We start from the raw sequence: 26,009 nt of genomic DNA, 5'->3' as shown, positions 1-26,009 counted from the left end.
TATTATGCACAAAATACAGAATATTTTGTAATTTTGTTTAATTATACATCCACTCTAACAGCAATATTATCGGATCTTACTCAAGGCAGTAGCAGTATCCTGTTACCACATCCGTGATGAACTTATCCTTCGTTGTTCTCTGTGGTGGGCGTCAACGCCACGATACACACACACACACGGACAAACACGGACGAGCGCGCAAGACAACACTAACGTTGAAGTGAGTCATAAGTCAGAAAATATTGTTAACGAGATAAAACATACATTATCCTTCACACATGCAGGTACATCACAAATGAAAGTTATTATTCCTAAAAGGATGGTTAGCGAAGGAGTTTTAATATGATGAAGAGAAAAATGAGGCTTGATTGCAGGAAGGATAAACAGATGTATCTCGGACAAGACTCGGTAGCTATCAGCCACACAGTGTGTAGTCTAGTTAAAAAGGATGTGTAGCCTACTGTGGCAGGTGTATCCCATCTGCCGTTGTCACAAACGTTTTCAATGTTTTCATATGCATACAACATAGTTCATGGGAAGCAACAAGGTTTGATGTTGAGGTAAGAATCAATATAGCAAGAAATATAAAACAAACACAAAAAGATTCCACAAAGTTCATATCCAGTGTACAAAAATGGTAGATAGCCGCAAAATGCGTTTAATATCACAAAATGTATTTGTAAGGAGGACTGAACATTTAGCCGTAATAATTGTATAGCCAGGAAATCACCATGTGCCCGTGGGCAGGCTCCACCATAGAGACTATAGAAGTCTGTGCTCTCCACACTTTACTAGGGTAAGCATAAGAAAGAGAAAACCATACAGAGTGTGGATCGGTCATCTTTTGTGAGCTCGTCCATCATCAGGCGAGAGCACCCAGCGATCAGACACCCCTCGACTACTCCACTCCCATCCCAACACCCAACAAAGTGCTCATGTACTTGAGGCCGAGGGCAGCTTTCGTCTCATAATTTCTATAACCGATGCAGAAACAACTTATCTTCTCATTACCGTTAGAAATGGTGAGGCTGTGGGCGCGATTTTGTGCACGGCCGACCAAAAGTTACATTATTTTACGAAACATAACAAATAGTTTGTTTCCACCAGCACGTCTGTTTGTTTTTTAATTCCCGTGAACTGTTCAACAACAGAATTCACGAATTAGTATATTATGTCTTTTTTTTTTTTTTGTTACTCACACGCAATGAGCAATGTTTGTGTGGATAACCAGTCTTTCGCCTCATACCCGGAGGCAGACATCATGCACACTATAGTGCTTTTCTGATCAGGCTTGATGAGCTGGCAACACCTGTGAATGATGCATACTTTGTTTTCACCTGTGCTCGGGCTATTGTCTCTCTCTCTCACTCAGGCAAAAATGTCCAGGTGGGTCGAATAATTTCCTCTTCAGGTAAATATGCAATCAAATATATTTTCGGAGGCTTATGCACCGTCCTGTCATTAAATTTCTGCAACCATGCAGTCAGATCTGACAAGCTCAAGACATTCGTCAAAACTCATATCAATAATTCTTTAATACATCAGTCAAAGATTAAATGAATCAACAGTTTCATTAACAACAGTAAAAATTATATTTGTTTCATCCCATCCATTTCAAAGATAAGTTAGAACAAGGTTTGATCAAAAATAATCATTGGACATTCATTAAATGTTACTGTGTGCAGTTTTTCACAAACTGCCAAATGATATTTTCAGAAAAGCTAGGGCAAGCAGGATTTATGGTTTACAGCTGCTCAGTTGAGCACCTTCTTAAGTCATAAAGAATCACAAAGAACTCAAATTCAATAAAGAATCATTTTTTTCCTAAAGCCACTCACAGATGTGAAAGACATGCATGCAGTCTTTACAAATTCACTACAATCCCTACACTTAAAACATGACTGTACAGAATTAACAGTGTAATAAACCACTTCACTTTATGATTGTCAGGTTTCAGTCACAAAAGAAGCAACAATAATATACACACTAGTTATGGGACATAAATCCTTATCAGAACTTTGACAATATATGAATAAACATTTCTCAATCATGTACCATGCTTTGAAATCTTAGAGTTTTGTCTTCTTTCCTAATTAATGCATTTGAAGCATTGCGTGTAATGAAATATCCAAAATCTGCATAACCAAAGGAATCTGTGCCGACGCCCACAAAACCACTTGGTGATGCATCATGGGGTATGGACACATTGAACAAATCCACATTGTTCACCATTCCGAAAACAAAGCCATTCTGGAGATAGTAAACATAGAATGTTATGAGTAAGCTCTTAAGCTGCTACAATACTGATGATAATTTTTGTTTAATACAGTTGCAGACATAAAGAAAGACTGTAAAAACATTATTCACAAAGAAAACAGTTACACTAATACAATGTGTACTTACAAGTACCAGTAGTTCCAAAACATTGTGTACACCATCAATGGCCGGACTTTGTCCACCCGTAATAACGGAACTGCCAGCTGCCAATGAATAAGACACACTTTATTACAAGTCTACAAAGACTGACTGATTTATTAACCAAGTCAAAGTAGACACGGCTATGGCTAGGACTTCTTATTCCTCTTTGCCCTCAGTGGAGCATAGGGCCGCAATTAATATGCGGTTTCTGTAGTAGGATTGTTTTACAGGGTGGGGTTGCTAGCCCCACACCCAAACCTCCTTCATCTGGGCTTGGGACCATCAGGTTGCCAGGGGCTTTCCAGGCAGAACTAATGGCTAGGACTACAACTACACAAAAGTATAATTACATCTGTTTGCTATGAGTAGTTTTACAGATAAATCTAGCTTTGATACATTTTTGTCTGCATTTGTATATGTATTTTGTTCATGTGCTTTTTGCATGTGTGCATGCATCTAATAGAAGAGAAAAGTGATTGAAATGACAAACTAAAACAATTCTATACACAGTAGTGACCATCTTAAAATTGCCTTTGACTACACATAGTCTCATCACACAGAGTTCTATCAAAAGAAGACACAAGAATGTACAAGTTAAAGCTCCTCAAGATGCTTTAAGAAATTTTTCATGCATTACTCTTACCATTTGCATTATTTTACAAAGAGCACTGCAATATGCATAATTGAGATTCATCACTCTCAGAACACTGACATTTTAGGTAAAAATATCTTACCGAGATCTTTGGCCAGAAAATAGCGCTGGTCCAGAGGAATGACAAAGAAAAAGAGTCCCGTGGCACTGATTGTGTCACAACCTGTCTTTGAGCTGTCGATGCGAGCTGCAATGTAGACTGCCTTGCTTCCATTTATAGCCACCATAAATGTTTCTGCTTTGACGTAGATATCTGTCCTGATAATAACAGAAATTTTATTTATATGCTGACATTTTTCTGCTTGTCATTTGCACTAGTGGATTTCCCTTTGCATATGATGAGTGTGCTTATATTGTGTATGCTAAGAAAAAAATAAGACAGATAAAAGAAAATAAGTGGCTCCAATAATCCCATGCATCCCAGAGATAGGGCGAAGGAAAAATACCTGTGATATCAAGCAAATGAAATCAGTGTTGTTTGTAATCATGCTTACCACTTGTCGCTACCCAGCACACTCATTGTGGCATTGATCTTGCCACTTACACCACACCACACTATTGGTGGCTCCAATACCATCTGCCGCATATGCTTCTCATAATCTGAAACGCTCACTATTTCAAACACTCCTTGCTGTGCTGAGAAGTATGGTGCCTCTGAGCTATCATTCAGTTCTGTAAATTAAACGAGTCATAAACCGTCAAGCTTGCTGTTAAAACAAGTGGTCAGCCTATGGTCTCTGTAATAAGTATTTAAACAACATATGCAACCATAAGCACAAAAAAACTGCACTAAAAAAATCATGAAACAGTCTGTACCCATCATGAAAAAAAAAAAAATCTGTTTAATCCTGTCAACATGTATGCACTTTCTTTTAACAAGTTATAATAAAGTGTACTTCTGGCTTTAATTTATAATGCAGATTAATGCTGATTTTACTCACCTCCCTACTTTCAAAACTTAAAGATCCATTGCAACAGATTTCATGTAACCATACATGGATTACTACACTGATTAAAGACAATGCACAACAAAGTATTTTACACAATTTATACAGATTTTACTCCCATGTGTGAATGGCGTTATAGCACACTGTTTTCGTACATGGAGCTGCTTACCATAAAAGAAGTTATAATAATCAATGGGGAAAGGCTTAGAAGCTGGAGGGTCAGGGTACTGTCCCCTCTTGCCTGTGGTTAGTGTGGTGAGAGTGTAGATTTCATTCACTCCCAGAGACAGCGTCACCAAACCATTCTGGACCTAACATCAAACTACCCTGTGTGACATGCTCTTGCCTTTTTCTTTAAGATAATTTTAATTTAACTGAGTCATCATAATTATGCATTATATTATGTTAGTTATTATTCTCAATCCTCTGCCTATTGATAACATCATCCGTGAAATATTATTAACATGCTAACATTTTTTTCCAAAATAAAATCCTCAAAACAAATCCTGACATAATACTAAATAACCTCTGCAAAAGTGATGTTTTCTTTGTTTGTTTGCTTGCCAAAATAAATGCTAAATACTTTACACATTTACACCTCAATGCATGTGCATGCAAATAATTATAGGCACTCTAAAATCCAGATCTCCTATAATTCATTAACAAAAATTAATCAAAAAAAAAAAGAAGCTTAAATGAGTGACTGTTTTACTCTTGTAGCTGTAAAAATGTGAGTCGAAAAAAAAAAACATTCACTGTCTCTATAAATATACAACATAACCCAATGTAATCAGTGTTTCAGAAAAATACCCACAACTTGGTCAGTCATCAAATTGTTTCTGAATTTCTGTTCCTCCCTATAATATATGTTTTAAGGCTGACTATTCAGCAGCACAGGTTTATAGACTTAAATATTCTATTTTTATTTTAGAAGCAGAAAGTGTTGAGCTGAAGATTTCAAGCTTAATCACAGAAATGTTAGTGGAATCCAAAATCAAGAAAGGTATCATAAACATACCGGCACTGTGCCACGGTAAGAAAAGTACACAGATGAGGAAGTATTTCCACCTAGTTTAGTGTACCACACTTGTAGCTCTTTTATATCAACCTATAAAAAGATAAAATTAATAATTTACAATGCAATAAAGGCAACTAATCACTGTTTTGATGGTACATAACTGCCATTATGAAGATGATATAATTAATGTTTGTTTTCATTGAAAGAAGTATTTTATAATCTTTAGATTTTGGAAAAAAAGTCATATTACTCTATAAAAGCTATGGAATAATGTATACTTACATAATCACCCATAAGAATTAGGCTGATATTCTGTGGCTCAACTTCATATCCTGGCAGATTAGGTCTAATGCACACAGACTGGTCATGACTCTGTCACAAAAAAACACTTTGCTTTTTATTCAAGATGAGAATGAACACAATTAAAAAGTGACATGAAAAAAATCTTGATGCATGTATTAAGAACATGAACTATTGATGGTTTATAACTAAAGAGTAACATTTCTTTATGATGTTGATTTTTTTTTCACACAACATGAAAATGCTATAAGAAATGTACATGTATATCTTTCCCCAGTCAGTACACTCCCCCACCCACACGGACACAGAGAGATAGAAATTATCTATTGCCATGCTGTTAAAAATAGCTGATGGAGAGTTTTATAAATTCAGAAAAAATGTACTTTTCTGCTCTAATGAAATGTTTTCTACATAATTTGTTCCTTCTACTTACCATGGTCTCTATGACAACTGTGAGATCAGTCTTGTCTGGACTTGTAAGAGAGACAATGCTACCACCTTTTTCAAGATGATCCACGCCATGGCCATGGCGTAAGTAACTCCAGCCTGGCGAACTAAACTGAGTGGTGTGGGCTAGAAGCATGCAAGTAGGTATATGTATATGTGTATGTATATAAAAGGAGACTTTTCCAGCATTAAAATACACAAAAGATTTACACTAATACAACACACAAAATACATCTAAATTTTGCAGAAATTATCAAAAATGAACTTGTAAATTATGACATAATAGTTACAAGATATAAGAATTATCTTCTTTAAGTTATCTGCTACACTTTTAATCAAATACCTGTTTTAGCTACAGCTTGCAAGTACAAGAATGAAACAAAGTGAGCAGATCAAAAACAGATCAATACAAAAACATGAAGAAAACAAACTAGGAAAGAATTTTATTCCCAACAATTCAGTGTCAAGAAATTGATAAAGCTGAGACAATATAAGGTGCAAATGTAGATTATTGGAATCTGTTTTTTATATCAGAAGCATTCTTCTATTCATGTTCAAGAAACAACATTAAAAAAACACAAAATAAAAGGCTCTTCTTGTGTAAAGTACCTGTGACCCAGATGGGACTTTCCACAATGTAGAAGCCGCTCCAAGGTTCCCTAGCAGTCATCAAAGAGTCCCTGTCCCAAGACAAGCCTTCCAAGTAGCTGTCAATTAGGTTCCAAGCAATTGTGCTGATAACATATGACCACACGGGAACAGGTCAACAGGATCATTGAAAAACAGTGTCAGTACAATACAACTTGTCACTGCCAGCAACCCAAAATATCAATGAGATAGGAGTTAAGACTGTCTACAGCAAGAGATTACAAAACATTTGGAGAAACTAACAGCAAGGGATATTAATGTACAAGTAACACAGAATACCTGACACAGGACCATTTGCTGCTGTGTACAAACATTCAGACATTGAAATATGACCCCTATGCTTTTCCAGGTAAAATATCAGAACAGCATCAGTTGTCCCTGTATAAACAGATGCAGCTCATACCTGAAGTGCAGTCTACAATGTTTAAAATGACTCAGTGTAAACGTTCTAAAAATTAATCACACTTTCTCTGTGTATCTGTCTCAAACAAGTTCAACAGATTTTTTTTTAAATGATATGTGTGCAAGCATGTATAGGCACATGCTTGGGTGACTACATGATGATTTTATAGACTGATGTAGCACTCATGCAGGCATGATTAATAAAAACAACACAAATTAGGATGAATATCAATGAACACTATGCTGAAGGAAAGTTTGAGTAAACAAGACTAAGTTATTTATGCAGTAGATATGACAGCATTTAATTATCTACTATGTCAGCAGAAGTAACAATTAGTTGCAGTTTAAAATAAAGAGAAACAATGAAATATTTGTAATAAAACCATTGCATAAGCAAAGATGAATATGCATATATATGAATTAGCATGCGATGAGATATTATAGGTAGTAACAAGTACTAATTTATCTGTTTATATTTCCATGAAACTGGATATGTAGTTCTACTAAGATTGCTAATGTTCAAAACATACAAGAGTTATGTGACATCGTCAAAATCATCTTTCTTGATTTTAATCTATTTTGCCCTAGTAAATTGGTGATCTTGTGCATGCCTGTCTGCATTTGCTTGTCTGCATGTATATTAATGGCATATTTTTTGTTGTTGTTTTTATTCAACTGTATCTATGTACACACATGAATAATTGAATTACATTATTAAGAAAAGAAGCAAAACTTTTTTATACAAAGCAAAACCAATTAGTAAGACGAAATTTTTGCTTTACCTTGTCATGTATCCATTAACATAGTTCTGGTTTAAAATCTGAAAACAAATGAATCAGCTTTTCCTTCTTTATAATGATGTTATTTAAAAGCATAGACAATAGTATTACTTACTATTAAAGCAACTTTTGAAATCTTTTGAAAAAGCTATAATTTTTTCCCAAGTATGTTTGTAGCAAGTGAATAGCTGATTATATTTTGGCCCATAAACAAAAAGCACATGCGAACATGCTTCTGCATTCTGATGGCTTAAATTAATCCCAATGCCATGTAAGAAATAAATTTCAAGGAAACTAACTCCATGAAGATTTTTCCACTTTTGAATGAAGTAGTTCCTTGCCTAAAACACTATAGATAACTCTTTAGCATATGTGCTTCAAAATAGTCCTGCTTTTAATCAGCTGCAAACACTCAGGATTTAGTTAATTTACACAGATATTCTATACTAGAGGAAAAAGACAAACATCATTAAAACTTGACATCTGAACTGGTTTACTTGTGAAATGATGTAAACATACAAAAGCAAGCATGCAAGCATGCACACTACAGTACAGCATGCTCATAATAAAACATTCTAGAACTCACTCTGGCCCAGCATCCTCCTCCAATAGTGTTGTCAATTGTGCTGTAATCCTCTGATGACCATAGCGTTTTCCCCAGCTGAATAGCATTCTGGGGGCTGTAAGTTCCAGGATAATGGACACTAGAAGTAAAAACAAAATAATTTCTAAATCATTTACAACAGTCCTGCAAAGCCCTCATCAGTATGAAGATGATGGTATCCTAAATCAATTTACACAACTATCTACATTATATGCAAGAGAATCCATATTAGAAACTGAACCTGCAAAATACGGTTTATAAATACTGAACTTATCAAAAAGAGTCACACAACTTATTGTCTCATCATCATCAGTCCAGCACAGATGTTTGATGGGAGGAAATGAACACAAGAGAGCATATAATCTACAACTAGCGGTATCTTTGAGGAAAATATATTCTTCCACAAAGTGTGACAAAAAGTGGGGTTGGAAAGATGACAGGTGACAAGATAACAAGTGCAGACTGTATTTTACAAAAATCATAAATAACACAAGCAAAAAAGTGCCTTTTCTAAATGCCTCAGTCACATAATAGAATCCCTTTATAAATAACTTATACACAAAATTCCTTAATAAATATTTTAGAAAACAAAATGTTTCCAGCAAATACCCTGCTGATTAAACTAGTGAATTCTGTTAGCATCAACTGGCTTTTCATTTGTTCAAAACAGAATGCTAAAGTGTGCTCACCCAATAATATCAATTGCAGCAGTCAGCTCTGCATCCTTATACATGTCCTCCACAATGTATTGAAAGCCATCATCTGATGCAACTATGCGAGTGTTTTCAAATCCAAGCTGATCCAACATCAGTCTCAGTGTCTGCAAAGGTCAGGCACTCAAAAGTCTTATTTAAAGCATGCACCTTACTGTTTTCAAGTTTGGAATTTTCAGCTTTTAAATCGACTGTGTTTGCTCATCTCTGTAACCAAAATAGTCACAGATGGAAAAAATATTGCATATTTGTGAAGATTCGCAATATTTTAATCTGATTATCAAACATCTGTATACAGTTATAATTTAATAAAGAAATTCTCTACTAAAACAACAGTTACTAAATATTTAAGATATAGCTGTTCTGCTAGGATTTTTATCAAATGAAAAATGTTTAAAACATACATACACATCCAAACATGTACACACATTATCCAATCAGTTCATACACACGTATATTCGCAATTGCCGATGCAGTAAGTTTACAAAATACATAATACATAACTGGTAAATAATTCTACCAAGGTTTTGAGGCAAATAGATTTACTGTTTTAATGACAGCAGGATTTTTTTAAACCCAGAAACAGTTACCTTTATATATGCTATATCATATGATCTCTCATTCCAGATCTGAAAATTGAACAATAAAGTTCTGAATTAAAACTAATAAACTGTGAAAGACACTAATACAAAATGCAGGAAAGACTCTCAGTAGCCCTAATGTGAAATCAATTTTACAAGAAATATATTTATAAAAATTGATATTAATAGTACACCACGATCAAAAATACTGAAGCATTACCCATCCAAACTATTGCCAAGTATTTTTGGCCCATTCAGTTAAAACAAAAATTGTGTTAAGCCTATAAGCCAGTCTGGACACTTATCACTTATGGAAATAAGTGAAGCCTCTGTGAATTATCCAGTCTTACCCCAATATAGTCAATGTCCAGATTATGATACACTTTTGCACCCTGAATCCACTTTGTGATGTACGTGGCCAAACGAACAACGTCCTGGTAAGGATTCTGAGTTCCATTTCCAATCCAGCCAGGAAAGTCCCATGGAAGTCCATACAGCTTTATGTTTGGATTTCTCTGTATAAAACATGTGACACAAGGTGTCCTGTGTTGTTCCCAGATATTGCAATTTGAACAGGATGGTACAGAATCCAAAAAAACTGTTATCTATATACATCAAATTATAAACAACAATAAACATGTACACATACACAGTTGGTGGCACAGGGGTTAAAGCACCTGTCACCATGACAATGAGAATCAGGTGTCATAAGTTGAATCTTGGCTCCAATATAATAACTCTATCTGGATGACACCTGTTTTGATGGTTGCTGAAAGCGGTTAGTTTCCAGATACTCTAGTTTCCTCAAGCCTGTGTTTTTCCATCTGGATGAGTGTAAGATGCACTTGTTGCTTACTGATGGTGTGTGCCTTCATGCTTGTGTGTGTGTGAAAATTGCCTTAAGCCCATCTTCCATAGGGTATAAATCATTACCATCATCATCTCTATAATTGTAAATGTACAGTATTAAGAATGCTTTAAGTAAAACTTCAGCCTAAAAGCCTAAACACAGTTTTTTCAGACAACAGCATTTTACAACTACATCTTTCACATAGTGCAGATGCAGATGGATAGAGAACACTATCCTTGTAGATCATAATGTAATGGTTGTCGCCCATTAAATCATGGCTTTCCACTAATAATTAAAACTAAGCCAAAAAACAAAACAAAAAAAAAGAGCCAAAATGGGAAAAATTTTCTCTCATCATGAAGTTGCATGAAAGAGATAATTTTAACTCCATCTGCATCATTAGCACACAAAAGCTTAAGTATACGTATTCATAAATGAGTATGGAACATGATGACTACAAATTTGTACTCAGTACCTTTTTGGCTTCTTTCATCAGCCACCACTCATAACCACGTTGGTAGTTTTCTTCCCAGCTGTTGTGCATATGTGATGCCTCTGTAGCATCTGTAAAAAGTAATGTACCATGCTTAGGTAGTACACAAAATTCCCCACTTTATTACTAAATATAAGACATAACTTTAAAAGTTTATGTTTTCTCAGTTCTTGGTTAAGAAACAATAATAAAAAGTAATTTCACATCTCATATTAGTATATTTTCAGTAATATACATAAACATAGAGAAAAAATGTTTACAAATGTTTTATTACCTGATGCAATGGCATCTCCTCCAATCTCTACTTTTAGAATCTGCAGAGATGCTGCAAAGTTGGGCTGTCAAACCAAAACCAACCTCTTGAAAGAGCACATATTTAATTATTATAAAACATATGCCAATGTCATTTCACACTGTAAATATCAGTAAAGATATGGTCATAAGTATACCCACCACACCTGTGTACAGTATAGTACTGAGAAAAAGAGCCAGAAACTGAAAAGAGTTTGAGAGCTTTCTCCCACTTAATCAGTCTTTAAAATGTTCTATTAATATTATAATGTATTGTTTCAGTGTATGAAGACAAAATATTGATAAATCTTAAGAGTAGCATACTTACCTTAAACAAATAATCTAATATTTCTGTTCTCTGAGGTTCCTTATAATCTGCCAGTAGCTTTGAGGTTGCCTGCAATTAAACATTTAAATCAATCCATTCATAAGAGTGTATGCCATCATCGACTGCAGTTAAGACTATTTAAATATCCCACTTTCACAAATTTATATCTTCATATGCTCTTAACAGATTTTCTTTGCTTTCAAAAAGCTCTGATACTTGCCATTCCTTAGCAATTTATCTGAAATTTTATTTTTCTCATATTCTGTAGTATGTCAACAGATCACACTCTAACAGATGTTTGTAAAAAGAAAAACTAAAGCTATGTTATTCAATACAACAATAGCCTTTATACGGTGTTTACAACAAGAAGTAAATTATTGACCATGAATCACAAAGTCTATTATAATTATACCTAATATTATAAGTTTACTAACCGAACCTCCACTTAGGCCACCAATTCCATCAAATGTACGACCTACACCAGCAGCGTCATCCAGCAAAAAAAGATTTATAGCTTTCTGACTTCAGCAGCATAAGGAAAATGAAAATGCTGCGATTTTTAACCATCTTGTTTTTAACTCTGCAGAAATACAACAATAATAAAGCAATTTTATAAAGCTGATCGCGTTTTACAATCGCTATAAACATATATATATACACCCTAAATTGTAAACTGTGCACTGCTAAAATAAATCTTATACCATGATTTAAACGCTGTCTTTTTAAAGAAAAAATTATGAAAACAATGTCTTCACCTTCTGTTTGTAAAAGGGTGAGGTGACCGAAAAAGGGCGTGTTTTGTTCAATCTTTCTCTAAAGTTTTTTTTTTAGAATTTATTTCTTACCACCGTCAACATCACAGAAGCAATCACCAGATTTGCAGCTGTGGATCTCTAAAGATTGTGCATTGAATGGTCTAAATTCAGGAAGAAATAGTGTTAAGAAAAATGACTGATCAAAACTTTTACACTCTATCTCGAGGATACCTCTACTCAATGTGTTTCCCCTTGAACCGATGTCCCTATGTACGTCCAGGGTGTTTCTAAATGTGGAATTCGGATCATGTGATGCATCAGCTGACATTTAAATAGAATTTCGCCTTAGCCTATTTTTATTTTACGAACAAGGAATTGCTTTTATTTATTATGAGATAATAAAGCATTAGCGGGGAAAAAGGTATACTAAAGAAACATAAGCTTAATCAGGACTCAAAGCAAGCCCCACTTCCCAACGAGCGTCTCTAGTGATTTGAACCATATAGAGATGAACCATTTGCAGACCATAGACAGACGGCTAGACACTGTAATTGCTGCGTGTAGCTAACGTACTATTAATACTATTAATACGTTAACTTTAAAAAGTTACTCATATTGTTCTGGTAAAAGTCACATTAAACTGCATGTTTTCTTATTTCCTCTTTATTAATGAAAGTTTTTGTGGGAGTATTCTTACACCTTCAGGCAATCAACTTTCAATTCCTGGCAGATGCCACTTCAAGTCTTCAGAGTAATTTTTTTCTTACCGTGTTATCAGCCATGCGGAATACTTAAATTGAGACTGAACAGAACTTTTTAAAATATTATTGTGAGCATTAGATCAATGAATTATATATCATGCAGTCAGAAACTGTCTCAAGTACTTTGAGAAGTTTGATTTGCAGACGAATTAAGCGGCTATAGCATATATATATATACCGGCACATCCAAGAAATAATAAAATGAATAACAAAAACACGGGTTAATTAATGAATCGACCTCGATATTTATTTCCTGTTAATTGTTTATTTATGCGTGATAATGAATTAACTCGAAGACCATCTGTCGGGGTACCATTTAGGGAGACTGACGCAGAGGTGGTCAGAAAAAAAAAAACTGGCTGGCAAACATAAAGAAATGATCGACTGATCAAGCCGTGCAACTTTATACTGCCTTGAAGGAGTTAAAAGCCTATCTAATTAAGTCAGTCCAGTCAGTCCGATCGATTATAGGGGCTGGCCACCAGAGGTCAGTCAGTCAAGGCCAAGAAAAATGAATGAATGTTAACTGTTTCTGTGCCGTTAACAAGTCATCCGGTTTTGTGGCGAAGCACGCACACAAACTCTCATCGTCTGATGACTTGTACGTGACACGTAGTGGAGACGTGCACGCACATCTGCAGGAGATCGTCCCACACCAGGTTAGAGGGGCATGGCCGGTTGTCCCACAGAAAGCCGTTAGAGCACGTAATATAAAAATGGCAAGAGAAGCAGGACTGGTAGTCACCGTCAGGCACTCCTTTGCACGACGCCAAACACTTCCCACGCTCGATAAAGTGGGTGGTGGTGGTGGAAGGGGTGGTGGTGGTGACGATGCTGGGGGCAGTTGCGGCGATAGTGGTGGGAGTAGCGATGGTGACGGAGGCAGTTGTGGTGAGGGTGGAGATGGGACTGGGGGCAACAGCGATTGGGTCGTTCGTTCTTGAGTGTGTTGCTTTCGTTGAATGTGGGATGTCGGTATTGCTATTAAGGCTCACGAGGTTAGAAAGGCTAACTGGACTTTTGTCAGGATAATTATTAACGAAATAGTCGTTAAACGTCTCCTCGCTGTCTTTTGCAATCTTGCCTTGACCATATTTATGCCTGTAATTTAGACTGTCGTCGTTTGGGGTAGTATCATTGCTTTCCTTGTCAAATCTGTCTTTAAGATAATTTTCGTAGCGAGCATTGTTTGTTTTATCTCCAGGACCACTTACGTCGACGCCACTAACTTTTGAATTTCTAACTGAATAGTCTCGACCAGCAATCTCTGGACTTGTTGCAAATGTCGGATAAGTTGATGTGTCTACACCTGAGGGGTCTGTCGGTGTCATTGAAAAGGTTGTTTTTTCTGGACTTCTCAAAGGATTTATCAGGCCCGTTGGATTCGCTGAAATGCTTTTTCTTAAAAGACTTGTCGCATATTTTGCATTCGCTGAGTATAGTGGTCTTTCCATGATATTCGTGGTCTTTTGGGAGCCCACTCCTTCGTCTGAATCTTGACTTGGCAGACTGCTGGTGCTCGACTGATATGTTGCTCTTTCTTGACTTGCTGGTCTCCGTGCAGCGGGCGGTCTGGATGCGCTGTTTAGTGCTGGTGCACTTTAGGGCTCAGTAATCTTCCCTGATTACTGGATCTGCAAAAAAGCATAACAAACATTTCACTGTTTCCATGGACTCATACTCTACATCCTTTACTTACACATTTTATTTGCTAGGTGACTTAATTTTACTTTGGAATTCGATTTTTATGGTTTCCTTTCCCCTTCATCTTTCTGCTTCAAGTTGATAATTCTCTCTGTCCTGTTCCCGTCTAATTTAAAGGTTGTTTTTTTTTTTAGTTGCTCATCTTTTTTAGAACTTTATTATTTAAGGTTATTGTTATAAATGGACTTGTTAATCCTTCTCCTTACTCACCCGCATATGGCAAGCTCTGGCAGGACACAGCTTCCGGTTCTTATGTCATAAAACAAATAGATAGGGCAGTTAATCTTGATGATGCCAAGGCGTGTGTTGGGGTCGCAGAGAGCAAACTGAGTGCAGTCTGAGCATACCGGGTACATCCCAAATAATTTATTCAGACAGTCTTGTCTCTCACTGACACAAGTGGAATAATCTGCACAAAACAAAATAGGCAAAGAATAAAGACGAATCGGATGATAAACACGTCCCTTCCCTTTTCTCGCGATGTTTCGTCATTATTTTAATACTGAGACTACAGTAGAGAGCATAGATTTTCACACACTTAATCTACTTGATTCTGCATTTTTATCTATTTATCCAGAAAAAAATCTTGACGCCTAAACCTATGAACAGTCGTCACATTAAGAGAAAAGTACAAGTTGCCTGAGACGAGAACTGAACAGGAGAGTGTCCGATCATCACAGACACATACCCTCGTTAAAGACAAGCTCTTCACGGCGCCGAGACGCTTCTGACGTTTGTAAAACGTTCGTGAGTAGCTATTCACGCTTAGTATTATGCTGGCGGTAAAAAAACAAAATAAAAGACACGCACTTTATTTGTTGTCCGTTTCTAAAGTCCGACTGGCTAAACAGGCACTGTATGGACATAGGGAGGAAGGATAGACAGGCAACAGATGCGACTGAATGTTGGAATGAGTGACACAACAAACAGTCGGCAGCATATAGGGAAGCAGGGGTACGATGGAAATCAGTAGTATACGTACACGCCATGATGTTCGGACCAAAACACTCAGCTGACTTCAAAATGCACCAGAATAAGATGATGCACCAGTTCGTCGTGTGTGGGTTGCCTGTTTGAGCGCCCTGTAATCACACATTCAGTTAGAGTTCTAAAGTAAATCAACACAGTGCAAGATAATACAACGTAGACACGTATACACATCGCAAGATCATCAGAACTTGTAACGACGATCGGGCAGGAAATAGCACTGGGAAGAGAAAGAAGAGACAGGCAAAACAACAACAAAAACGGTCAGACAGCATCCAAGAACGAAGTGGCCTTTCATCGACTGGCGCATTCTCGAAAAAGATTTAAAAAAAAACAAAATAAAAAAAAAACAAAAAACAAACGAACAAATTGTAGAGAATTGATGGTACATCGTCAAGCATCACTATATCCAATCAGAGCCAAGGGACATGATGATGATCATCATCGTCATCATGAAACATATTTTATGAACTTGTCATAAAGTGTACATTATTTAAAATCAGCAAAGCCATATTCATATTATGAGCTATTGAAAGTCTCTCTGTCTTTGTGTAAGAAATTATCGTTCGCGACAACTATGAAAGATATTTTAGATGATATAAAGTTTACCTCATGGTCAATTCAATCCCCACAGATTCGGTAAAGTGTAGATGACAGCTGAAACAGTACAATTACGCATCCACGCTGGACAATACCCAGTCTTCCTCGCACACTGTTTTGCATGTAAGTTTCTCACAAAATTGTGTCTACTGAGTTCAACCGGTTTTTAAACTTGAAATGGTCTCAGCTGATATAAACCATTGGCCTATCCCTTGAAAGATTGCATCTGTAAGTCTGCGAGACAGACATGCTTGTCAGAAGCAAGCCCTGGAGCTATAGCGTTTGGTCATCTCATCATCGTGGATGTCAACATCACCGGACCCTTTCTTCAGCAACAGCTGCTTAAATTTTAATGGATGTTAGCCATGGGGAAAGTTGGCGTGGGAAAAGAACACTTTGGGAGAAGCATGTATGGGTAATATACTGTTATGAAAAAGGGTCGATAGCATTTCCAACCGACTGTTTCAACAAAGTAAAGCATCTCAATCTTCACTATTTAGGAAGATTCGATGATTCTTGTACTTTTTTTACTTCCGACCACAGATGCAGCCGCATATGAAAGTTAACATAAAAATTAAAGGTTTTATCATGTTTAATGAAAGGTCATTTTATCAGAATATAGAACTTAACGTACATGACCTTTGTCCTCTGGCTTCATACTAATCTGTTCGACGCATCTGATAAAGCCCCATGACCTGATATGCTGCAGGCAGTTTGAATAGACATTGAATTGTATCCGGTGCGTATCTGGTCTAGGTTTCGGGTGATGTCCGAGCGATCCATCAAGACGTCTAATCACCCGTAGGCTCTTCTTTGCCAATTTCCGGCCAACAAAACTTAGGGCATATATCATATTTTCGCGCATCATGAAGTACCGTAAAAAAGGTGAATGCGAAAGATGTGTAAATCGGTAATGGCATGATATATAATTAAGTATGAGTACTATGAATTAAATTTATTTGCAGATAAGCAAATTTAAAGTAGATCTTTGAGGGCAAACAGAACTACCCTGTTATATGTGAGTATTTGTCTTGACTATGACAGCAACAACAGCGCTGGAAGACTTGGACTTTGCTGATGACATTGCCCTGCTGTCACACCGCCACCAAGACATGCAGGAAAAAACAAAGGCCTTCTCAGAAACAGCTGGAAACCTTGGCTTGAAGGTCAGCACAAAAAAAACGAAAAGTATGAGAGTGAACGCCAGAGTCCAAGACAGCATCAAACTAAATGGAGAAGAGATTGAGGAAGTTGACAGTTTCTCCTATCTTGGGTCCAAAATGTCAAACACCGGGGATGCGGAGGTGGAGATTCGAGCCCGACTGGCGAAAGCCAGCCAGGCCTTTGCCTCACTCAGGAGCACATGGAAGGCAAAAAACATCAGCCAGAAGATCAAGCTGAGAATCTTCAAGTCAAATGTGATCAGCACCCTCCTTTACGGATCAGAATCCTGGAAGATGACCAAAACCATCAGTAACAAGCTTGACGTCTTCCAAAACAGATGCCTCAGGCGCATACTTAACATCTTTTGGCCAAACACCATCACCAACGAAGAACTCCACCGAAGAAGTGAAACCGAGTCCATCACCACGCAGGTTCAACGAAGGCGTTGGCGATGGATTGGACATGTGCTCCGCCAGCAGACAGCAGACCTCTCCAGAGTCGCCCTACGATGGACTCCAGACGGCCGAAGAAAACGAGGCCGCCCAAAGGAAACTTGGAGAAGAACAGTGGAAAGGGAGATGAAGGGAAAGGGCTGGACATGGGGTCACCTAGAGCGGGTTTCAGCCGATCGACATCGGTGGCGGACTCTGGTTGAGGCCTTATGTGCAACCTGATGCACGAAGAGGAATAGATAGATTGTCTTGACAAGCTCGACGTATAGGTTACAATTGTATTTGGTATTTGGACTGCCATAAAAATGGGGGAAAAATAAGAAATAAGTAACAGTAAAAATAAATGTGGCGGCAGACGGTTAAATCCCGTCAAAGGGCTCATCAGCAATAGCAGTCAGCTCTTCTGGAGCCAACCCGTCGACCAGATCTAAGTGTTGTCGGTGTCCAAAATTACTTTTAAAATCAGCATAATGTACATGTGTGTACAAAGTTTCTACGTGCTTTATATAATCAATAGCCGAGGGTAACCGATCTCACCATAGCGATTACTCTGTCGATAATACGAACGGGGACGTAACTCTATGATATGATTGAGAGTTATCTAAGCGATTCCACCCTCGTGTTGTTACCAATTGTGTTTGTGTGTTATTACTACATAATGTGGTCATCAAAAGGATCGTTCGCTCGTAAGCAACTTGAGAAACATGGGTGGACTGATGGTAATTATTATAGACTTGAAATTTTTTTTCTAAAAGCACGTATTTGCGAGGTTCGTGTTGCAGATGAAATTATTATAAAAGTTAAACACAGTAGAGTTTTTAATTAGTTTAAAATTAAATGCTGCTTTCTGTCATATATTGTATAACGATTTTTAGACTGCTGTATCAAATATTTAGAATAATTTATTAGCAGCAACTGTGAAATCGCAGTACAGACTAGTTTAACAATAAAAATTTTTATACACTATTTTGTAAGCTTGCCAAAATATATAGTATTGACAGTAACAATTTTGTTTTCAGGTGTGGGGCTTGGAGCAAAAGAACATGGGATCACTCAAGCTATCAAAGTTAAACTTAAAATGGATTCAGCTGGGGTGAGTATTCTTACTGAAAAAAATATGTGATAACTCTTCATATACAGAGTACAACATACCGGTATACATTGATGTTAAAAATATTTAAATGTTGATTTGAATATTGATTCATCACTTCAGGTTGGTCATGATCCAGCACAAGAATTTACACATCACTGGTGGGATCACGCATTCAATAAAGCAGTTTCTAATATCACAGTGGAAGCAAAGGAGGTATTGATTAGCAGCTCTGTTTGTATGTGTGTGAATCTTTATTAGTCCTTATTTTTGGTTTTGCTCATTCCTAAGGGCTAAAAACATTTTATAGCTGATAAGCCAGAAGAAAAAAAAAATTAAGTAAAATTTGGTTGTTCTTATGATAAATTTGAAAGAAATTTAGACAACTTAAAACGTACATGAGAAGGACTGTCTTCTGGAGGCTGATGATCGACTATGGTATTCCGCCTAAGCTCATAAACATTCTCCAGGGGTTGTATAAAGACTCGTCCTGCCAAGTTATCCACAACAGCAAACTTACTAAACCTTTCGTATTGTAGACTGGTGCAAGACAGAGATGCAAAATATCACCAACAATCTTTCTGATGGTCATAGACTGTATTATGCACAAGACGACCCAAGACACAACACCGGTATCCAGTGGACCTTCACCAAACAGCTAGAAGATCTGGACTCTGCAGATGACATTAGTCTCCTATCTCATTGGCAGCAGCATGCACAGACGAAACTGAGTAAGCTAGCAGAGGAAGCGGAGACTGGCTTAAAGGTCTACAGAAAAAAGACTTAAGTGATGAGAATCAACAACAAGCAGGAACTCCCAGTCCAACTTCAGGGAGAGAACATCCTGAAAACAGATCACTTCATGTATTTGGGGAGCATTGTCAACAAGGATGGGGGAGTGGACAGTGACATCAAAAGCCGCATCAACAAGGCCAGGCATGCTTGCAACAGCCTATGGCCCATATGGAACTCCCAAGCATTATCCTTCTGCAGTAAGACCCACATCTTCAGCACCAGTGTGAAAGCTGTCCTACTGTATGGTTCTGAAACGTGAATAAGATGGCCTGAAAAGATCTCCAGCAGCAGCCTGTGGAAAAGAATCAGCCAGAGTGCCACTAGCCAAGACATCACAAAGTGCAAATGGGATGGATAGGACACACCTTGCGCAAACCAGCTGACACCATTGCCAGGCAAGCACTTGACTGGAACCCTCAGGGGAAGAGGAGAGTTTTGAGACCAAAGCAGATTTAGAAAAGAAACAGTAGAGAGCAAGGCAAAGGACATCGGAACCACATGGACCCATCTAAAGGGGGCTACCTGAAACCGGGTCTGCTGGCGAGGTGTAGTCGGGGTCCTATGCTCCTCAAGGGGTAATAAGGAATAAACTAACAAAAAACATACATGGGCTCTACAATTTTATGTCATCTTTATTTTATAAAAAGTGTTTCAAAGTATTTAAAAACTTCATTTTTGAAGTGATGAATTTCCTTTCTTAAGATTCAACTGTGTGGAAATAAATGAAGCATAATTTTAAAATTGCTGAACTTAAGTTTTAGTTATATGGCTGTACTTGCTATGACAGGATGGCGTCATAGTCAGGTCCTCCAAAAAGTCAAAGAAGGAAGAAGTAGCTGTTCAGAAGAAGGCTGCATACGGAAACTTTGTAAAGGCAAGAAATGTTAAATTAACACTGTTAACAAGAAATTATTAACCCTTTATAATCTAGTTAATAAATCTAGTTGATTCTGATGCTTAAAAATTAATGTGCTGCAAACCATCACAAACTGATTCCTTGCCTAACATTGTTGTAGTTGACAGATGTTTTGGATCACTGTGTTTTAGTATGGTTGATGGAGGTAGAATGAAATATGTAAGAAGTGTTAAACAATAACAAAGTAGATGCAATTCTAATAATACCACAGCAGACCATACTCCAAGTCAAGATTATTGTTTATGTAGTAGTACTGCCTTGGTTTGTATAGCAGATGTCATTCAAGAACTAGTCACAAATATATTTTTCTGTTTAAAATTCGAGGGTAAAGAGCTGTGTCAGATAAAGAAATTTTTAAACTTTTGCTAATAAATAAATGTTAGCGATAGTTTTCATGAGATGTTGCTGTTAGAAAGTTGCTCATTGCAATATAGTCTTGTGTTACCTCATTGTTTCATCAATAATCAGATGTCTGTAATTGTGTGAGCAAATAAAACCTAGTGTTCTGTTAGTTTTTACACTGCTATAAGTTAATCAGGGGATAATTTCTTAAACAGGTTTCTTTACTGTCCAATGGAATCGAAGAAGAAATGACTGCAGGTGTTAAACATGATGATGAGGAAGAGGATTCCTCTAGAAAAACACAGACACTGTAAGCATCTACAGTGTTGTATTTTGTGTGCTTCTCTCTTTCGTCTTTAAAAAGGCATGATGTTCACCTGGCATAATTATTATAAAAATACAACCCCTAACCCAGTTATTAATATATTTGGATTTCTTTTTAATAATCCTTTTAGTTATTTCAAAATGGGATAGTAAATGTAAATATTGGAGCATTATAAAAGTGAGCATCAGTATTATTTGCTGTTGCTTAATAGAGATAACTTTTTTGTGGCATATACTGTTTTTCACGATGCTTCATACATTGTCATACCATGGACGTAGTCATACAGATACTGTGTTGAGCATACCACTCAGTCTTGGATAATGCTATGCTCCCAACTTTTATGCATATATCTGTACAGCGAATAAAGCTGCTTCTCGCTTTATAAATTATCTCATTATTAATTTGTGACCAACTTTTTTCTCCAGATTGCTTCCTGAAGATGAACTTTTTAAAAGATGTGGAGGTCGCACAGCACACAAGTCAGTGTCTCTTTACTTTATAAGCCTATAGTTTATTTTAATATTTGGTTTTGTGGTTAAAATTTACTTCTGATCAGTTTAGCAAAGTTGAGGAAAAATTCAGAGGAATAGGTAATGTTGAATGTTTAGATACAGGAGAGCATATGAAGAGAATATTAAAAATAGAAAGTTTGGGAGAGGTTATAAAGAGAAAATAAAGCAAACTAGACTAGCAAATATAGTCAACTCATAGAACTTACCAAGACATTTAGTTCTAGGTGATTTCTGTGACAAGGACTATCCGTATAGCTGTTTGATGTTTGTTAGTATGCTTCTGATTTAAGTCTCATCAACAATTTATGTTTATTTAGAGCTGCTCGTCATGGACTGAAGCTTAATGGAAAACTTCAGCGCATTGAAGAGCAAGAAAGACTTCTTCTGGAAAAGTACCAACCCCAAAGTTTATTATCAACAGACCAGGAAAAATCTGCTATGAAAATGAGCATTCAGAGTGAACCTAAGCTTGTTAATCACAAATTATCTTCCGAGTTAAGGCAAAGTGACATGCATGCCTCTTCTCAATATGATTTGCCGACCCACAAATAAGCAACACCTTAAATGATAAGCGAAAAAAGAAAAGCAAGAAAAGAAAACGAAACGAGGTCTCTGAAGATGATGTTAAGCATATATCAACATACCAAGAAAACAAGACCAAGTATTTATGTAACAGTGAAAATGATATTGGCTTTTCAAGGCCTGAAAAGGTCTGTAACAAAAGAAAACATAGATTGGAAAAGGGCAAAGACGGAACCTTAAATGTTACAAGTGATACATTTTCCAGCAGCTGCGCTGTTGAAAACAAAACAAAAAAAGATTTAAAAGATGGCATAGCATGTAGTGATTATTCAGAAGCCATGGTTTTAGAGACTGATAGTGCAAATGGGAAGAAGACAAAATCTAAGAAAAAAAACTTGGAGGCATGTGATGATTTGCCTGAGGAAAACAGAGCTAAGGAACTTAATAATGACTGTAAACAGAAAAAAAAGAAATCAAAGAGGGAGTAAACAGATTGTCTTTTTGTTGGAAGCCATCGCTTGGTTTTTCACCAAATGCTAAAAAAGAGTTTTGACTTCTTTTACATCTTCAAGCTTGTCACTTGGATTTAGACTTCTTTACCAGCTACAAGAAGTCCATCTCTGTTGACCTAATGAAGCAGTAGTTAAATATAAATGCAATTTCTTTGGCTTTTCAGTTGTATTAACTACCATTGCATTTTCACTGTGAGGCCCTGGGCTTATTAAATGTCTTATAAATTGATCTTGATGAATAAATGTTTCATAGTAAAAACTGCATGCTCTACTATGTATATGAATGCACATTAGATGGGAGTTAAAAAAAACTACTATGAGCTGGGTTTTCTCCTTTCGGCACTGCAGTGGTTAATAAAAAAAAAGGATGCATCTAACTGCAAAGCCGAAGAAATATGCAGTTGTAAAATTTCAAGTGCAGTGGACAAGAATTTATCTGAAAGGGGAGCGAGGATTGGGAAAGAATGTATGCAAGTGGTAAGAACTATCAAGCACAGAAGTGTCCTGCATGTTAACAATGTGTCTGACTAATGACTAGCTACGTGACTGTTAATGTAATACCATTCAATTACCCTGGTGCTGATCATTTGTGCATGGAGAGCAAGATGGACATTTCATACTATGAACATGCAAACTATGCATAATATCAAAATGAAATACACATTTCATATAACAAAGTCCACCAATGAGTCAAATCCAACATTTATTACCAAAAATCGTTCAGACGAAATTTTACAGCAAACAGTTTTTATGTTTAACATAATAATTGTGGTGAATACTTAAGTTATGTTTTAACAGTTATTACTAAAAATGTGTACAAAAGTCTGTGTAAACATAAGTTCTGGTTTGTATGTGAAACAGTCCAACATATGATGAAAATGCAAATACTGAAACTTCTATTAAAGACTGTGTTTCTTTGTTTTCAAGATAATCTTTTTAGGGGTGACCTCTGGTCAAATGATCTGGTATTTAATGAGACGTGCACTATGTTGAATGTCAGGTTTGGTCATGCACTGATGTTAGAAGATTGATAACATAATCCAACTACTAGGGTGATCTCTTGCAACCATCCAACTAAACAGCAGTTAACTGCAGGTACAATCATGATGTTGGCCAAAATATGGTTACATAAAGCTTGTCCAGTCTACTTAGGACTGAGCATATACTAGTCACAAAATAGTAAATGCAAGAATCTTATCACAAACTATTATGCTATAAAGAAATGTTTTCTAGTTAAGCTGTACCCTTAATGCTTTTAAAAAATTTTGGCAGTTAAGAAAGCCAGATTTCCATCAAAATTTTAAAAAGTTTAAATGCAGTTATCCTTTTTCATCATGCAGGTAGTAATGTGAAGAAAATAGAGAATCTATGAAGATAATTAACAAAAATTAATAAGCTAAGAATTCAACATGAGACTGAAAGTTGTAACTATAAAGGAGAAATGCACTTGAAAATAAGATGGACGAAAGGAAAAAATCCTTAAAAAAGGACCATCAAAGCTAATCAACTATTGAATTAATTTAATTCTTTTAAAAGGCTGATAACAGAACCATCAATGGATAAAATTAGTAGTGAAATTCTTGAAATGTTCTGAGAGTACAGGCTGATGCATTGAGCTGCAGCACAACTTAGCCAGGTGGCCAACCTAGTTGGCGTTGGCCCAGGACATGCATGTGAATATGGTACACAGACTGCCCTCCATCAGGACCATCGTTGATAACCACACGATAGCCATTAATCAGCCCAAGCATCTTGGCCACCTTCTTCACAACAACCAGCATGTGCCCAAGCACCTGAGACAACAATGTCAATAGTTGTCATTTCCTATGTGTATTAACAGTCTATACCAAAGTTTCTCAAATAAAAGTGAACATTTTAGCATGCTTACCTGTGACAACATCCATAAAACAGGCATATGACTACACTCTTTGTTGCTGTTTGGGTACTTAGTTACAGAATTATTGCAGAAAGACAATCATTTTTAAAAAAAAAATTTCATAGTCAATCTTTTTACATTTGTAAAACTGTTAACTTTATCTTTTGGAAAAAAATCTTTATCTGTTTTCAACATAAATGTATCAGGAGAATAGTAATAATGTAACAACATTGTGTGTTCTGTGAAAACAACATGTTATAAACATCACCGGTAATAACTAATATAAGCCGCTTTTCAGGAACAGCAGACTTATAAAAGAATCATGTGTCATAGTTAAAACTAATCCAGTATGAATTGTTAATTCATTTTTATAGAGAAGAGATACAACTTATTGTAGCAACAGTTGAATGCAGCTTGTAAGACTATTTGAGATCACAAAACAGCACATTTCAACACAGGTTTTAACTACATCATACTGCTTAGTCACAAAACTTACTCCCTCATCTGGTTCTTCAACAGACGCTAAACGGATAATCGGTTTCCTTGGAACCACCAGGAAATGAACTGGGGCCTGTGGCGCTACATCATGAAATGCTACACACTTTAAAAAAAAAAAAAAAAAAAATTAAAAGACGAACGTGTAGGTACGAATATATGAAACTGTTACAAAACACAAAAATGAGGAAATATATAACTTAAATATTCATTTATTATCACTGAGCCATATCATATGCAATACAACTTGTGCAGCTTCGCTTAAATAAAAGACGTTAATGCTGACGGTTGCACTTTCTGTTTAGTTAACGTGTTTAATTCTTGGATGACTATCCCCATGCTTTTTTTCAAAGTCGTTTATAGTTTAATACAAAACACACCTGGTCATCTTCGTAAATGAAATTTGCAGGTATCTCTTTTCTGATAATTTTACCAAAGATCGTGTCACCACCTGGTTTAGCAAACTGTGCTTTTTCGACTTCGGACGCCATGTTGTTTCTAGTAACACCTGCAGCACAAATAATAGTAATAAAAGATATATAGAGAAATATAGAAATAGAAAACTAACAATTAACGGATATGATAAAATACACATATAGTTTCATATGCTGTATCTTTATTTTAAATTGCATATGGGGATTTACTTAACCGCTCGCTAGTCAACTAAAGTGACTATCTCGGCTTGCGGTCTCTACGGGGGATAACTCTAGACAGCTACTACTCTAACTAG

At 36.5% G+C, this 26,009-nt stretch overlaps 4 protein-coding genes across 5 annotated transcripts; 1 reads left to right on the top strand and 3 right to left on the bottom strand.

Moving 5' to 3' along the window:
• Positions 1-1,517: 1,517 nt before the first annotated feature.
• LOC112555422 (galactocerebrosidase-like) lies at positions 1,518-13,008 on the bottom strand. Its single transcript, XM_025223816.1, has 19 exons — positions 12,994-13,008; positions 11,906-11,989; positions 11,472-11,540; positions 11,127-11,190; positions 10,835-10,923; positions 9,860-10,024; positions 9,519-9,557; positions 8,905-9,035; positions 8,198-8,315; positions 7,615-7,652; positions 6,392-6,516; positions 5,769-5,908; positions 5,318-5,407; positions 5,036-5,125; positions 4,187-4,328; positions 3,565-3,742; positions 3,153-3,328; positions 2,404-2,480; positions 1,518-2,250 (listed from the first exon to the last, which is right to left on the bottom strand). Exons 1-19 carry the CDS (start codon positions 13,006-13,008, stop codon positions 2,044-2,046), a joined length of 2,037 nt encoding a protein of 678 aa, XP_025079601.1. The 3' UTR covers positions 1,518-2,043.
• A 194-nt stretch (positions 13,009-13,202) lies between these two features.
• LOC112557334 lies at positions 13,203-14,855 on the bottom strand. The gene has a single exon (XM_025227130.1). It carries the CDS (start codon positions 14,439-14,441, stop codon positions 13,572-13,574), a length of 870 nt encoding a protein of 289 aa, XP_025082915.1. The 5' UTR covers positions 14,442-14,855; the 3' UTR covers positions 13,203-13,571.
• Positions 14,856-18,454: 3,599 nt separating this feature from the next.
• Positions 18,455-23,298, top strand: LOC112554269 (G patch domain-containing protein 4-like). Of its 2 annotated transcripts, XM_025221979.1 has the most exons (7): positions 18,456-18,613; positions 18,914-18,987; positions 19,108-19,200; positions 20,567-20,653; positions 21,253-21,347; positions 21,788-21,841; positions 22,192-23,298. In XM_025221979.1, exons 1-7 carry the CDS (start codon positions 18,481-18,483, stop codon positions 22,424-22,426), a joined length of 771 nt encoding a protein of 256 aa, XP_025077764.1. In that variant the 5' UTR covers positions 18,456-18,480; the 3' UTR covers positions 22,427-23,298. The 2 variants fall into 2 exon arrangements, with proteins under 2 accessions (XP_025077773.1, XP_025077764.1); XM_025221988.1 differs by lacking the exon at positions 19,108-19,200 and having other exon boundaries at positions 18,455-18,613.
• A 296-nt stretch (positions 23,299-23,594) lies between these two features.
• Positions 23,595-25,993, bottom strand: LOC112554302 (histidine triad nucleotide-binding protein 1-like). Its single transcript, XM_025222034.1, has 4 exons — positions 25,929-25,993; positions 25,660-25,787; positions 25,281-25,385; positions 23,595-24,701 (listed from the first exon to the last, which is right to left on the bottom strand). Exons 2-4 carry the CDS (start codon positions 25,768-25,770, stop codon positions 24,537-24,539), a joined length of 381 nt encoding a protein of 126 aa, XP_025077819.1. The 5' UTR covers positions 25,771-25,787; positions 25,929-25,993; the 3' UTR covers positions 23,595-24,536.
• Positions 25,994-26,009: the final 16 nt, after the last annotated feature.

This window comes from Pomacea canaliculata, linkage group LG2 (assembly GCF_003073045.1).
Source record: "Pomacea canaliculata isolate SZHN2017 linkage group LG2, ASM307304v1, whole genome shotgun sequence".
Classification (NCBI taxonomy): Eukaryota; Metazoa; Mollusca; class Gastropoda; order Architaenioglossa; family Ampullariidae; genus Pomacea; species Pomacea canaliculata.
Note: the sequence above shows the minus strand (reverse complement) of the source record. Positions and strands in the feature narration are given on the sequence as shown.

Coding starts and splice junctions, on each gene's coding strand:
- LOC112555422 (XM_025223816.1), bottom strand. Junction 10,924..11,126: donor AGGAGATGCCATTGCATCAG/GTAATAAAACAT, acceptor TACTTTTTACAG/ATGCTACAGAGGCATCACAT. Junction 10,025..10,834: donor TGATGAAAGAAGCCAAAAAG/GTACTGAGTACA, acceptor TGTTTTATACAG/AGAAATCCAAACATAAAGCT.
- LOC112557334 (XM_025227130.1), bottom strand. CDS start 14,441: ATGGAAAGACCACTATACTCAGCGAATGCAAAATATGCGACAAGTCTT.
- LOC112554269 (XM_025221979.1), top strand. CDS start 18,481: ATGATTGAGAGTTATCTAAGCGATTCCACCCTCGTGTTGTTACCAATT. Junction 18,988..19,107: donor TTAAAATGGATTCAGCTGGG/GTGAGTATTCTT, acceptor TCATCACTTCAG/GTTGGTCATGATCCAGCACA. Junction 19,201..20,566: donor TCACAGTGGAAGCAAAGGAG/GTATTGATTAGC, acceptor TTGCTATGACAG/GATGGCGTCATAGTCAGGTC.
- LOC112554302 (XM_025222034.1), bottom strand. CDS start 25,770: ATGGCGTCCGAAGTCGAAAAAGCACAGTTTGCTAAACCAGGTGGTGAC. Junction 25,386..25,659: donor TCATTTACGAAGATGACCAG/GTGTGTTTTGTA, acceptor TTTTTTTTAAAG/TGTGTAGCATTTCATGATGT. Junction 24,702..25,280: donor TTGAAGAACCAGATGAGGGA/GTAAGTTTTGTG, acceptor TTGTTGTCTCAG/GTGCTTGGGCACATGCTGGT.